Source organism: Citrus sinensis, chromosome 3 (assembly GCF_022201045.2).
Source record: "Citrus sinensis cultivar Valencia sweet orange chromosome 3, DVS_A1.0, whole genome shotgun sequence".
Classification (NCBI taxonomy): domain Eukaryota; kingdom Viridiplantae; phylum Streptophyta; class Magnoliopsida; order Sapindales; family Rutaceae; genus Citrus; species Citrus sinensis.
In genome coordinates this window covers 1,331,387-1,344,718 of record NC_068558.1, presented here as the reverse complement: position 1 = coordinate 1,344,718, position 13,332 = coordinate 1,331,387, and the positions used below count along the sequence as shown (strand labels likewise).

General features: G+C 34.5%; 1 protein-coding gene across 3 annotated transcripts; it reads right to left on the bottom strand.

Annotated features, from left to right (window-relative positions):
• Positions 1-9,854: 9,854 nt before the first annotated feature.
• On the bottom strand, positions 9,855-12,435 carry LOC102608238 (uncharacterized). 3 transcript variants are annotated; one of them, XM_006476412.4, is made up of 5 exons: positions 12,028-12,435; positions 11,760-11,912; positions 11,206-11,277; positions 10,768-10,846; positions 9,855-10,695 (listed from the first exon to the last, which is right to left on the bottom strand). In XM_006476412.4, exons 1-5 carry the CDS (start codon positions 12,172-12,174, stop codon positions 10,178-10,180), a joined length of 969 nt encoding a protein of 322 aa, XP_006476475.2. In that variant the 5' UTR covers positions 12,175-12,435; the 3' UTR covers positions 9,855-10,177. The 3 variants fall into 3 exon arrangements, with proteins under 3 accessions (XP_006476475.2, XP_052294535.1, XP_006476474.2); XM_052438575.1 differs by having other exon boundaries at positions 10,774-10,846; XM_006476411.4 differs by having other exon boundaries at positions 9,855-10,846; positions 12,028-12,431.
• Positions 12,436-13,332: the final 897 nt, after the last annotated feature.

Here is a 13,332-nt window from a genome sequence, read left to right as displayed (position 1 = left end):
AGCTATTTTGAAGAGTTCTGCTATTTACCCCGGGTCAAATTCCGAGTCAAATCCCGAAAATTAAAACAAAACGATGTCGTTTTCTCTTCTTCATGAAACTCTACCGTTTCACCCTAGCAAAAGCAAACGTTCCTGTCTTCGTTTTCATCTCTCTCTCTCTCTCTTGCTCTGTGTCTCCTAAAAAAGCAAAGCATAGCAACAAACAAAATCGGAGAGGAGAGAGAGACCTCTCGGAGCTTTAAAATAAAAAAATAAAAACAAGCTCTCTGTATCATCAATCGACTGCAAAAGCATAGATTCTTAGTCGAGATTCGAACTGTTCAACCGCGGATTGGATAACGAGAAGGGGAATCCGCTTTTCACATTCTCCTTTCTTTTTCGGGTTCCTAGCCGGTTCTAGAGCTAAATCCTTCGTCCGCTAGCTAATAGTCTCATCTTCTCTCTTTCATGACTTTCTTGTTGCCCTTTGTTGAGGAAAATCCTTTTAGAGCTGGGAAAACAAAATCTCCAGTCGCATTCGATCTAGAGTCAAGCAGCCCTTCTTCCTTGTTCCCCTACTCTTCGTTTTCGTCTTCCCCTCTTTGTTTTCTCGTCTTCGTTTTCGTCTGCAATTTGTGCTTGAATTGGTCTAGAATTTGTGCTGATTTGGTCTGCAATTTGTGCTTGAATTTGTCTGGAATTTGTGCTTGAGTTGGTCTGCAATTTGTGCTTGATTTGGTCTGGAAATTGTGCTGATTTGGTCTGGAATTTGAGCTGATTTGGTCTGCAAAAAATACAGCGTTCACTCAACGGCGGGACAAGGTTTCTTGGAATGCTGTGTTGACTGGCTATGCTCGTCGTGTTCAGAGTGAAGAAGCTATGACATCTTTCTCAGAGATGCAATGGGAGACAAGACCCTGTAAATTTACATTTGAAACTCTTTTTGGCAGCATGTGCAAACATTTCTTCTCTTGAGCAAGGCAAACAAATTCATTGTTTCATGATTAGAAATTGTTACAAGATAAATGTTGTATGCAGAGGAGCTTTAGTTGAGGTGTACACTAAATGCCGTTGTCTTGAGTATGCAATACGGGTTTTCAAGGAGTCATCTTCATTGGATGTGATTATTTGCAACTCTATGATTTTGGGATTTTGTCATAACGAAAGGGGCAGAGAAGCACTTGAATTTTTTCTGCCTTAGTTTGTTTTGTTTTTACTAGCTCAAACGACTACGTTTCATGCAAGTAAAAAAAAAAAAAAAAAAAAAAAAACCAAAACGACGCCGTTTTGAAATAATTCGGGATTTGACCCGGGGAAAGTAGCATTTTCCTATTTTGAAACCCCGGCCTTTTTATTTTATCTATTTCTTTCTCTTTGAAAAAAGATCACTGGATCCGAGCTGTGCCTAAAATGTTGGGTTACAAAATCAAGTGATGTGACTGACATAATAATACCCATGAAATCAAAATTCTTATTAAATGATTGCTAATTTATTTTATATGATTAGCACACATATTATTATAACTTTGTGTTATACTTGAACTCCACTCAATGGCATGAATCCCGAGTTAGTAATGCTAAAAAGAGAGAAAAATGAGAAAATTTTGCTCTCTCTCTATCTAACCCATTCACTCTCTCTATTTTTGACACACTTTCTTTCATATTTCTCTCTTTTTAGTATTTTTTTCATCACGAATACCCCAGTCAATAATATGTCCTAATCTAAATAAAATAAAATAATATATATCTTAATTCTCATTAAACTCAAATTATATGATATAAGAAATAAGTTTTCCTAACATAATTGTACTTTTAAGCGATAATTTCTCTTATATAAAGAGGCTACCATTTAAAAGCATATGGATCAAAAGAGATAGAGAAATAAATATATTGGAGGAGAGTTACAATATGCTTCAAATCTTTTTTCTTACTCTCCTTTCTCTCTATTATTATTTATTTGTTATCGTCTCAGGTCTACGTTAGTAGCACTCTGGTGACCCCTGATAGGTAACACCTTAGCGACCCGTGATTGATTTTTACATGATTCCGACCATTAAACTCTTTACTCTCAATAAATAGTAATTCCAAAGTCATCAAGCTCTTTCATAGCCTCTCCTTTTGAAGTAAAACAACTCTTTCTCAACTCTTATTTCTGTGCTAAATTTTGATATCAACACTTTGTAAATATATTATTATTTATAGGCAATTAAAACGATTACTAGTTAGATCCAATGATTACAAAAGATGCTCTAACTTATTATTTGTGGGCAACATTAAAATTTGTCTTTAGCATGCAAAGGACGTATAAACTACATACAAGTGACTTACATATGGACATAAATAACGATTACACAAGTCACGCACATTCGGATCATTATAGTAGCATGTGAAGGGAGAATTCAAGCATGAGATATCGAAGACACTGATATGGAGCTCAAAGATACAATTCTGGAGCTATAAATAGGAATTATACATATATCTATAAATTAAAACAGATGCCATGGGGCAATGAACGAATACCAGCAATGTGTGTCTGTATCTGCAGCCCCTGGCAAAATGGGCAAGCAAGATTTTGATGAGAGCAGATTGGCATCTAACTACAGCTGTATTGCACGTGACAATGAGACAGGGGAAAGGAAACAAAGAGTAGCTAGCTACTTTCTCTTGAAGAAAGAATGGAAGTTTGGTTAAGCCAGGACCCATTTGGTCGGCTCTCTTTGGTGATTATAGTGTGTCAGAATTCATTTCAGACCTTAGGTTTGCTGAGCCTCTATGACATCTTATGTATGAATGAAATACATGGCCGGCTGCGTCCCATTACTGATTGCAGCTGCGTACCATTACTGATTGCCCAGTCCCTTTATTTCTTTTACAAACACTAGTCGACAACCATTATTATACGGTGTATACGTAGAGCCATGATAGTAAATTATTAGTGCACCAGTGATGCCAAGAATGACAAATTAAAGAATCTTTGCAATTACTTTTTTTTTTTTCAATTAATTAGAGACCGATCAGCTGCTATTTTAATATGATTGTCTGGCCACATTTGTGCATTGTTTTCGAACTTTTGTAGCTAAAGCATTTGTGCACACATTAAAATTTTTATAAAAGTGAATGAGTATTATTTACTCCAAAGCAAATGTAACAAGATCTAGACAGAAACCAAATTCTCTCTCGACAAGCATTATTGTTGCAGATTGGCTCCAAAGCCCACACAAAAGCAATTCTAGAATTTTGCAACTGAGACTGAGAAACCTGCAGAATCGATTAATAAATTGTTCTGATGTATTGAATTTCACAAAAGATATGCTATGACGTCAGGGATGGCCGAGTGGTCTAAGGCGTCAGACTCGAATTGCGTTCCTCGAAAGAGGGCGCGGGTTCAAATATAAGATTTTATGACTTAAACGTATTTATAAATAAAAATTTAAAATCAATATTTTCATACCCATATTTTTAACTAACGCGATCCCATGACATAAATGAACGGGACTTTGAGTTCAAAAACTCACATCTAATAACATTTTACTCGATCTTATGACATAATAACATTTTACTCGATCTTATGACATAAATGAATGGGCTTTCGAGTTCAAAGATTCACACCTAATTACATATTCTAATTTAAACAGTATAAATCAATACAAATCTTAACACTCATCAAATTTAAATTCTACAAGAAAAAATAGATAACACTCATCAAATTTAAATTCTACAAGAAAAAATAGATAAGTTTTCCTAACTTCGATGACATAAATAAATGGACCTTCGAGTTCAAGGATTCACATCTAATAACTTGTCATAATCTAAATAATATAAATTCAATACAAGTTTTTATTTTTATCAAACTCAAATCCTACAAGAAATGAGATAAGTTTTCATAACTCCCATGACACAAACGAATGGGCCTTTGAGTTCACCGTATTGCACACTTTCGATCTCTTTGTCTTCGAGTAGCAAGAAATAGATTTGTCTCCGTCCAGCAAGAAAGAGATTTGATTACCAATTCTAAGCTTTTGCCCAGTTCAAGGGCGTAGCGACACAAAATACATAATACGAGAGTTGCTTATCACTAAAGAAATAGCTCCACTCCAATAATGTTAGAAAATTGAGCTTCCTTCCAAGATCTCTCTAAGTAATTTATCAAGCAACAAATTAATAGAAAAAATTAAATTGAGAATAATATCAATCTCACAACATAAGATTTATGTGAAAAACTCTAAATCCGAAGAAAAACAACGGCCGTTGTCAAAAAGACAACCAGAGAAAAATATTCATTATGTGAAAAATTATTACAACCACACTCTCAAAAATAATTTCTCTCACCCAAGCCCCAAATACACTCAAAACTCTCAATTTAAAAGTAATTATCTTCAACTTTCAAATTCCCTCTAAATGCAAGAAGAAATGAATATTTTGGGGATAATTTAAATGGAGGGATGAACTAGGGATGACAAATATCCAATTATGGATGGATAATATCTATCAAAACACAAATCCATAATTATCCATAATGGATATATCCATATCTAGTATTTAATATTGGACATGGATATGGATTTTATCCATATAGCTATGGAGATCCATGGATATTTTATTTTTATTATATAAAAATAATAATATAAAATAGTTAAAATTTTAATATCAAATTTGGCTATTAAACTATTTATATTAGTAATATATATATATATATTATAATAATAATAATAATAATAATAATAATAATAATAATAAAATGGCGGTCTGGTGGTCGGTGGCGGCGGTCCGGCAACTTTTCGGCGAATTCCGGTGGAGGTCTGGCGACCTTCTGGCGAAGCCGACGGTGGTTCGGCAACCTTCCAGCGAAGTCGACAGTAGTCCGACGACCTTCCAGCGAGGTCCGGCGGTAATTCCGGTGACATTCCGGCTAGGTCCGACGGTGGTCCGGTAAAGTCCGGTGGTGGTCCAGCGACTTTCCGGTGGAAGTCCATTTATAATATTAAATTAATAAAATAAAATAATAATTATTAATAGTATTAAATAAGTTAAAAAATTAAAGGGTAATTTTGAAAATTTTAGTTTTTAATATAAGAGGAATTTAAATTTTTCACTAGTTAATATAATATTTTTACAATTGTTTGTTTATTATATTTTTTATTTTTAATTTTATAAAATTAAAATTTTTTAAATTTGTGTTGGGTTAAACGGATATCCATTGGGTAAAAATAATTATCCATATCCATCTGGATATAATTTTAAAATATCCATTTTAAGATCCAAAATTTTTTGGATGGATATTGTGGATATCCATTATGGAGCGATCCAGTTGCCATCCCTAGGATGAACCCCTCTATTTATAACCACCAGTGGCTACTGTTCATCTTGTGGCTACTGTTCATTTTGCAACTTTTCCTCTTTTTTTTTTTCTTTTCATTCAAAGATTTGAATGTCATTCAAATCTTTGAATGTTGACAATGGCTGGCACCCCATCTAGAAGGGCGGTGCCAACTTTCCTTTTTCCACATTCTCCCACTTAGAGATTTGATTGATAACCAATTAATCTCCACATCAACCTTACTATTTTCACCTTAATCATAATCCTTACCATAGAAAATTATCATACTCCACCATAAAAGAGTATACCACTTAGAATTAATTACCAATTTTAAGAATTTTATATCGACACATGTCAAAACATCCTGCTGAAATTTATGGTGCAACTTCCATGTTGGCTTTTCTGGAAGTTCATCAGCCATCGACATAAATTCCACTACACACCCTGCATCAATGCCAACTATGCCTTGTGTGCAAATCTTGTAGACCCGCTAGTAGTAAAACATCCCCTTTCATGGTACTAGCAGTATACCACGAGAATGTCATCATCATCTATTTTACAAGGGATCGTCGTCTCCCACGATGATGAGAGACTTACCACTAGCAATACTATCAGTATCTGATCTAGAGCCACTTGCCGATCCTGCTCTATTTCTACTATGACAATCTCTTTTTAAGTGCCACGATTGTCCACACCCCCAACAGACTTCTTTCTTTTTAGATTTATCTTTCTTCCAATTCCCTACAACTGCCAAAGCCGAGACATCTGTAGTTTTAGTACTTTCACCACTCAATCTTCTTTCTTCTGAGAGTAAAGTACTAGTAACTTCTTCAAGATATATTGTTTCTTTCCTGTATATCAAAGTAGGTAACAAGTATTTGTAGGAAGTTGGAAGTGACCATAGTAACCTAGGCGCCTTGTCCCCTTCTTCAATTTTAACTCCAATGGCTTCTAGTTCTGACACAATACCATTCAGAACACTGAGGTGATCGGAAATTTTTGTACCTTCAGCCATTCGCAGTGTGTGAAATCGCTCCTTCAGGTACAATCAATTTGAGATGCTCTTTGTCTGATACAACTTTTCTAACTTTCCCCAAAGCTCTTTCATTGTAGGAATTTTTCTTACATTTGTAAGAACATTCTTTGTTAGACACAGTCGTATGACACTTCCAGCTCTATTATCAAAAGTTTCTCAATCTTCATCACTTATACTAGCTTTTCTGGAGCCACTACTGGAAGCAGGGGATGGCTTTCCCTTCAATACCTTGTGTAATCCATATTGAATTAACACATCCTTGACTTAAACTTTCCATAAGCCAAAGTTAATTCTCCCATCGAATTTTTTTATTTCAAATTTCACCGGACTTGAAAATTTCAATCATGACATATTTGCTTTGCATATCAACCTTTACTCTTCACCACGAACTATTTGGATTGACTCTCATTGCTTCACGTGAACAGTACCGTATATATGAACAGTAATGTATTCGTGAGCAGTGCCGTATACGTGAACAGCGCCCCGACGCCAAAACTTCAATCAATTGCTCTGATACCACTGTTAGGAAATTCAGCTTCTTCCCAAGATCTCTCCAAGCAATTTATTAAGCAACAAATTAATAGAAAAAATTAAATTGAGAATAATATCAATCCCACAACACAAGATTTGTGTGGAAAACTCTAAATCTGGAGAAAAACCATGGGCGTTGTCAAAATGTGAAAAATTATTACAACCACACTCTTAGAAATAATTTTCTCTCACCCAAGCCCCAAATACACCAAAAACTCTCAATTTAAGAGTAATTATCTTCAACTCTCAAATTCCCTCTAAATGCAAAAAAATTTTGGGGATGATTTAAATGAAGGGATGAACCCCTCTATTTATAGCCACCAGTGGCTACTGTTCATTTTGCAGTTTTTCCTCTTTTTTTTTTCTCTTCATTCAAAGATTTGAATGTTGATAATGGCTGGCACCCCATCTAGAAGGGCAATGCCAGCTTGCCTCTTTTCACAAATAATGTAATGCTGGGAGGATTTAGTAGTTGGGCACTGTATTCCTTCAAACCTGGAGAATGTGTAACGCTGGATCGAGGTTTGGTGAACCAAATGATCGCCCTTCTAGTTGAAGTGTTGGGGCCCCTTTCTACTCCTCCTATGAAAGAAGTTTGATTCCTTTCATACCATACCTATAAATAGTGAGCCCCTTTGGTTTATCCGAGGGCGGTAATTTCGGCTTTAGGCATGAGAATGGGCACTGTTTCCGGCCAATGGCATTGGTGTTGGTTGAGTTATTTTCTTACACCTGAGAATTGGCTTTGTAAAGTAGTACATATTCTTGACTATATTTTTATGTTTACTAAATCTATAACATTCTAAGGTTGGTTGGGGTTGGTGGGGTCAATTCAACTCCACTTGCGCCAAGACCTGACTATATGTCTAGGAAAGAATATGGGTCCTCCCTATCAATTGGCGATGGCTCACTTTAGTACGCTTCTTTCCTTACACACTAGGATTTGAAGCCTTTTTCTCTTGCTCTCTTATTATTTATTTGTTATCGTGACACTATCACTCTTTAACTTAAGTATCAAAGGGTTTACATTGATAACAACCCTCGTGACCTCTCATGGATTATTATTTTGTCAATTCTTACTACCGAACTCTTCATTCTCAACAATGATAATTTCAAGGAGATCAAACTCTCTCACAACCTGTTTTCGAAATAAACGAATCTTCTTATGTGGTCAAATTTTTAGTATCTTTTTTTTTTAACAATGAGATTTAACGAAAAGGTGATTGGCTTTGATTTATGCGTTAGTAGTTTATAAGTTAAATTATTGTATTTTAGGAAATAGAATTCAAGAGCTATTATAAGGATTTTTTTAGGAGTGTTAAAAGCTTTACTCTTTTTCTTTATTTAAATTAAATTAGTAACAGCTAAAGGGTCCAACCTAAGCCCATTTGGTTTGATACAAGAATGGTAATATTTGATCCCCTTCAATTTCTCTTACTAGCACCTACTTTTTGTTTAATCTTGCTTATTTCTATAATTTATCCTTGTTAAACAATAAAAGATAATTAAAATAAAAAATACAATAATAAAACCCTAGCCAACTTTCACCACTATTTTCACCTTCTCAAGCCATTTCGCCACTAGTCTTTAATCATTGATTGACCTTACCAGCAAATTTTCCAGCAGCAGCTGGCCAAAACCCCTTATTAATTTGGATTAATTTTAGCAAGATTGACATGATAGTATTAAAATCAAAATATATCAAATGAAAAGAGGAAATGAATAATTTCGATAAAAAAATCAAGAAATTGGAATGAATGATAAAAAAAAAAATTGGAATGAGTGATAAAAAATGGTGCCTTGAAATAGTGACAATGCTGGTGGAAGATGGTTAGGATTTTTGAAATTATTTTTATTTTTTAATAAGAATAATTTTAAAGATAAAAATAATTAATTAAATAGCAACAGTTAGCGTGCGAAACTGAGGGAGTCAAATATCCCCTCCCAAGCCCATAAAAATAAATAAGCTATATATAGATCAAACCTGAGTCAAGAGTAGGGCATTCCCTCCCACAAGTTATGAGAGTTTCTCAAGTATTATCACCTTTCTGAAGTCTTGATAAAACCCTTCTTCTCAAAATACCCTATTAACTAATTAGACGAATTCATTGTTTGTAAAGACACTACAATATCCCAAAACTACCCTTAATTACTCCATTAACAGAAATGAGAGAAAACACAGCTCGAGTTGACAAAGAGAAATGTGATTACTTTGCAGTTGTTCATAGTTACGTTTCTCACAATTGCATATTTTCTCGCATCCTCAGGTTTGTAAAATTTATATAAATGCAAAATTGTTTCGGTCTTGCTATTGTTCATTTACGATCGCATGCTTTTTTCTTCGTTGTTGTTTTTTTTTTTTTCCATTTTAATTATAATTTGTTCTCTTCTTGTTCTTGTCCTTTGCGTTAATTCAAAAATAAATAAATAAACCGATTGAATAAAACACTCAAGCGTTTCAGCAATTTGTTGCAAGAGAAGTGGGTATTAGACGTGGTCGTTTCATTAGCTCGAGCTCAGAGAGAGTACGGTTGCATCACGCTTCATGGTCCTCATCACAAGCTTTTTCGTCTACAACACAGTGCTAAAATAAATAAATTGCAGTTTTGTTGTACATTTTTTTTTCTATTAATGAAGTATTAATTAAAAACAAAAGAATTTGTTCATGACGAAATAAGCAATTTATTGGGAAAGATTGAATTAAGGGTAATTTTAAAAGAATATAAGTGTACTAATAAATAATGAATTTTTCTAATAAATTAATTGTTTTCTTTTCCAGAAAATTTATCAAAATTTTCATCAGAGTCATATGTATTTTTGAATACTAAATGATCGTTATTATAAACAAGGCCTCTTGGTTGAAATTGAGGTAAAGTTTGTGCGATCATTTGTTGGACGAGTGTATTGGAACAAAGTTTTTCAGAGCTCTGAAACGCTGGCATCAAAATCTATTTCAGCAAGAAAATAGAAAAATGGAAAAAAGAAAAAAAGGAAGAAAAGATTCCATGCCCATTTTCTTTTTGTATTCCAGCTTCTGATATAATCATGGCATGAAGAATATAATGCACTGATGCTCATAACATTACAGGATTAATAAATGTCAGTGTAAACTGATGATATGTCTTGCTTTCAATGGGTGGACCTATAAACAATCTTGAGGACGTTAATCGAACAAAGCATGCTGCTGCTGCAGCTCTTGCAAGGGGGCATGTGCCTGTTGCCCTTAGAAGAAGAGCCCACAGAATTGGCCAGAGTCCCCACATTGCCAAAATTGGATCAACGAAGCACTGAACTACAAGTTACAAGACTAGAAGCTACCTCATTAAATCTAAGAAAACAAAGCCATTCCAGAGGCTATGCAAGAGCATAGAAGGCAACAGATTCCTTGATCTTGCAAACACAACACCCATCACCACACCAAGAAATATAAGTGGTAGCATTCTCTGTACATTGAAATGTGCTAGGGCAAAGGCAACTGAACTCACCAGTATTGCACACCATACAGGCATGTATTTGGTCAAGGAAGGGAGTAAGAAACCCCGAAAGACAATCTCCTCCCACACAGGAGCACAGACTGAAACTACAATTGCATACAATGCCATTGCAACAGGATCCCGTGCCATTATTGATTGTTCAACACTTGAGATGGTGACAGGTGCAGATGGCATAAGGGGCAATAGGTTGAGGTTGAATTGCGAGAGTCGATTAACCAGAGGAAACATGAGGCACCCTAATGCAACATCAAGCTGCCAGTTTCCCTTCAAGCTAAACCTAAACCAATCAGATGGAAGAGGGTGAAATCGAGATAGGCATCGATGTAGAATAGCAATTCCTGCAAGCCCTTCAGTCACATCAGTCACAAGGCTAAATAAGGCCTGTCCTCTAAAAGTTAGAGATTCCTTACTGAAACCTGCTACGTGGGCCGCAAATGGAATCACCCAAGAGCCTATAAACCAGAATGCAGCAACCCACAGAAGCATAACCTGCATCATAGCATGCACTCATTCACAGCTTTATGACTTCAAAGTTTTTAGCAGCGGTATAAGCGAGTACCTATTTAAGCTATGGTTGAATAATTCAAACTGATGATTAGGGTAAAATATTTCTTCTTGTCACAATTGGTTGCTTGGTTCCTATTCTTAAATAATTTCAGCAGATCATGCAACTGATGAACGTGCTGGAATCCGCGCATCCAAGTATAGATATTCATTACACAATTATATTTATACCAGTTTAATACTTAAGAAGGATCACCAGCGGATAAGTGAGAGTGGCTGCTAGCAATTTCTGACTATAACATTATTCCATGCAATACTGATGTAGAAGAGTTAAACAAACTCACTTGCAATATGGTCTCTGCTGTCCACGGTACAGTCCACCGGCTCCCAATTGCTCGCAAGACTCCATCTGCAGCCTGAAATAAAAATCATACACTTTTATTTTTCTATATCCTTCTTGGGATGAACTTAATAAAAAAATTATTGAACCCAACCACTAGGTTTGAAATGAAGATGGTTTTTAATGCTATGAAGAGTGTGTAACAGCCATCTAATAGGATATTGATGTGTCACAACTTTTTGTGGTGAAAAACTACTTATCATGCTTGCAAGACCAACTCCTCAAAAATTCCAACAAGCAAACAAGTTCACTGAGCATAAACCCATACAACAAAGAGCTGACATGTCCACATAGAACAGTATATACAAGATATTTTAACAATAATAATAATGATGTCTTAGTGTATCAAGTTCTACACATACTGATAAAAATAATTCTTGACAGTGAACACCAACAGTATACATTCAATATGCTGACATGTGGAGGAACGTACATACTAGTTACATCGTCTGCAATCACCTGAATCTCGAGACAAGTAAAGGAAATCATTAGAATTACCTCTCGAAGTGTTGTAGCCCAATCTCTTTTAATGGAGTTTGACTGATCAATTTCAGGCTTGACCAATTCATCTTGCACGAAATGCTCTATAGATTCAGGCTTTGAGTTCTCCGGTGATATTTCCTCGTGTCTAAAGCATGAAATTTTCCACTTCTACAAACCAAACCAAATTAAATTAACAAAAAATCAATGAAAAACTACTTTATTAAGTAATTAATTTCCAGTACTTGTACTCTAACAGAATCATTATTACAAAACAAATACTTACATTTCTGGTGAGCTTGAGAGTGGAATCAAAGATCCGAGAAGTCCTGCTGAGAGAAGAGGAACTGGGTCGACTAGAAACCCTAAGTTTAGAAACGGAGGGCAAGACAATTGGACGGTGAGAGAGAGAATGAGAGCAAGAGCTCAACATTGAGTCCCGCTATCGAAAACCCTAATCGTTCCTTTTATTGTTTGCATCGGAGGAATTTAATTCTAAAGTTGGAGTCAATCAATTGGATATGAAAATTGAACCCAACGCAAGCCCATAAAAGTATATATTCTAAATATCTGGAAGTTAGTTGAAAAGGGCAAAGGTGGTGGTTGTTATTTTTCAGTTGAGATGCCGAGATGAGCTTGCTTTCTTTCTCCAGCTTCTACAATTATTTTCTTTTTCTTTTTCTTTTTCGTGATTGAGAGAAAAGAAAAATTTAGGGGCGTGTTTGGAAACGTGGATACCCTTTTGTCGTTACTTGAGTTTTGTTATTCTCAAACATTATAAAACATCTTTATAGTGAATTTCGATATAGAAATAATTTTTATATAGTCATTAAAAAATTATGACTTTAATTCCGGTCGGCTTACAAATAAAAATAAACTCTACCTTATAGTAAGTTATATCTTTTTCTTTTTTAGATATCATTTTGTAAAATTTACCTCTATATAATAATAATTATTTATATGTAGAAAAAATACATGTGATGTTACATTAAAGGTTTAAGATGAAATAAAATATTTTTCTAAACCTGCTTGGGATAATGATTTAATTTTTAGAGTTATCAAATAATTCTATAAAATTGTAGGAATTATATTGAGAGAAAAGTATTGTAGAGAGTGCAAATGTTTAGATTTTTACCCCTATATCGCTTGAATTCAAAATAACTAACTCAAGCTAATAATTTTTGTAATCACAGCACTATTAAGTTATAATCTCCTCGTAGTAATTGACATAGTTAATCATAGCATCATGACTATAATGGGGTATATAATTAGAGCTTGAGAAATTGTTTAATTTATTAAAGTAAGTGACAAACTAAAAGATAATAATAAAAAAGCACACACAAACAAATACATACACTTTAATATAGTGTGTTATGTTCTATAGTACATTAGAATTTGTGTCTTTTTAAAGTTTTAATTTGGTTATAACCATTTTAAAGCAAGAGTTCCTTTATAGAAGTGACCTCATTATAGAATTATATGAGTTGTTGCTGAACACAAAATGAATGATCAAGATTTACATTTTATATTTATTTTTCAATCTTTTTTTAATGATGATTTATTAAATGTTCAGCAAAAACTAGTCTTAATG

Bases quoted from the DNA above. Each gene is read 5' to 3' on its own strand.
- LOC102608238 (XM_006476411.4), bottom strand. From the start codon at position 12,174: ATGTTGAGCTCTTGCTCTCATTCTCTCTCTCACCGTCCAATTGTCTTG. The intron at 11,278-11,759 runs GTAATTCTAATG...TTTTTATTTCAG, and splicing joins GGGCTACAACACTTCGAGAG to GCTGCAGATGGAGTCTTGCG. The intron at 10,847-11,205 runs GTGAGTTTGTTT...GCTATGATGCAG, and splicing joins CAGCAGAGACCATATTGCAA to GTTATGCTTCTGTGGGTTGC.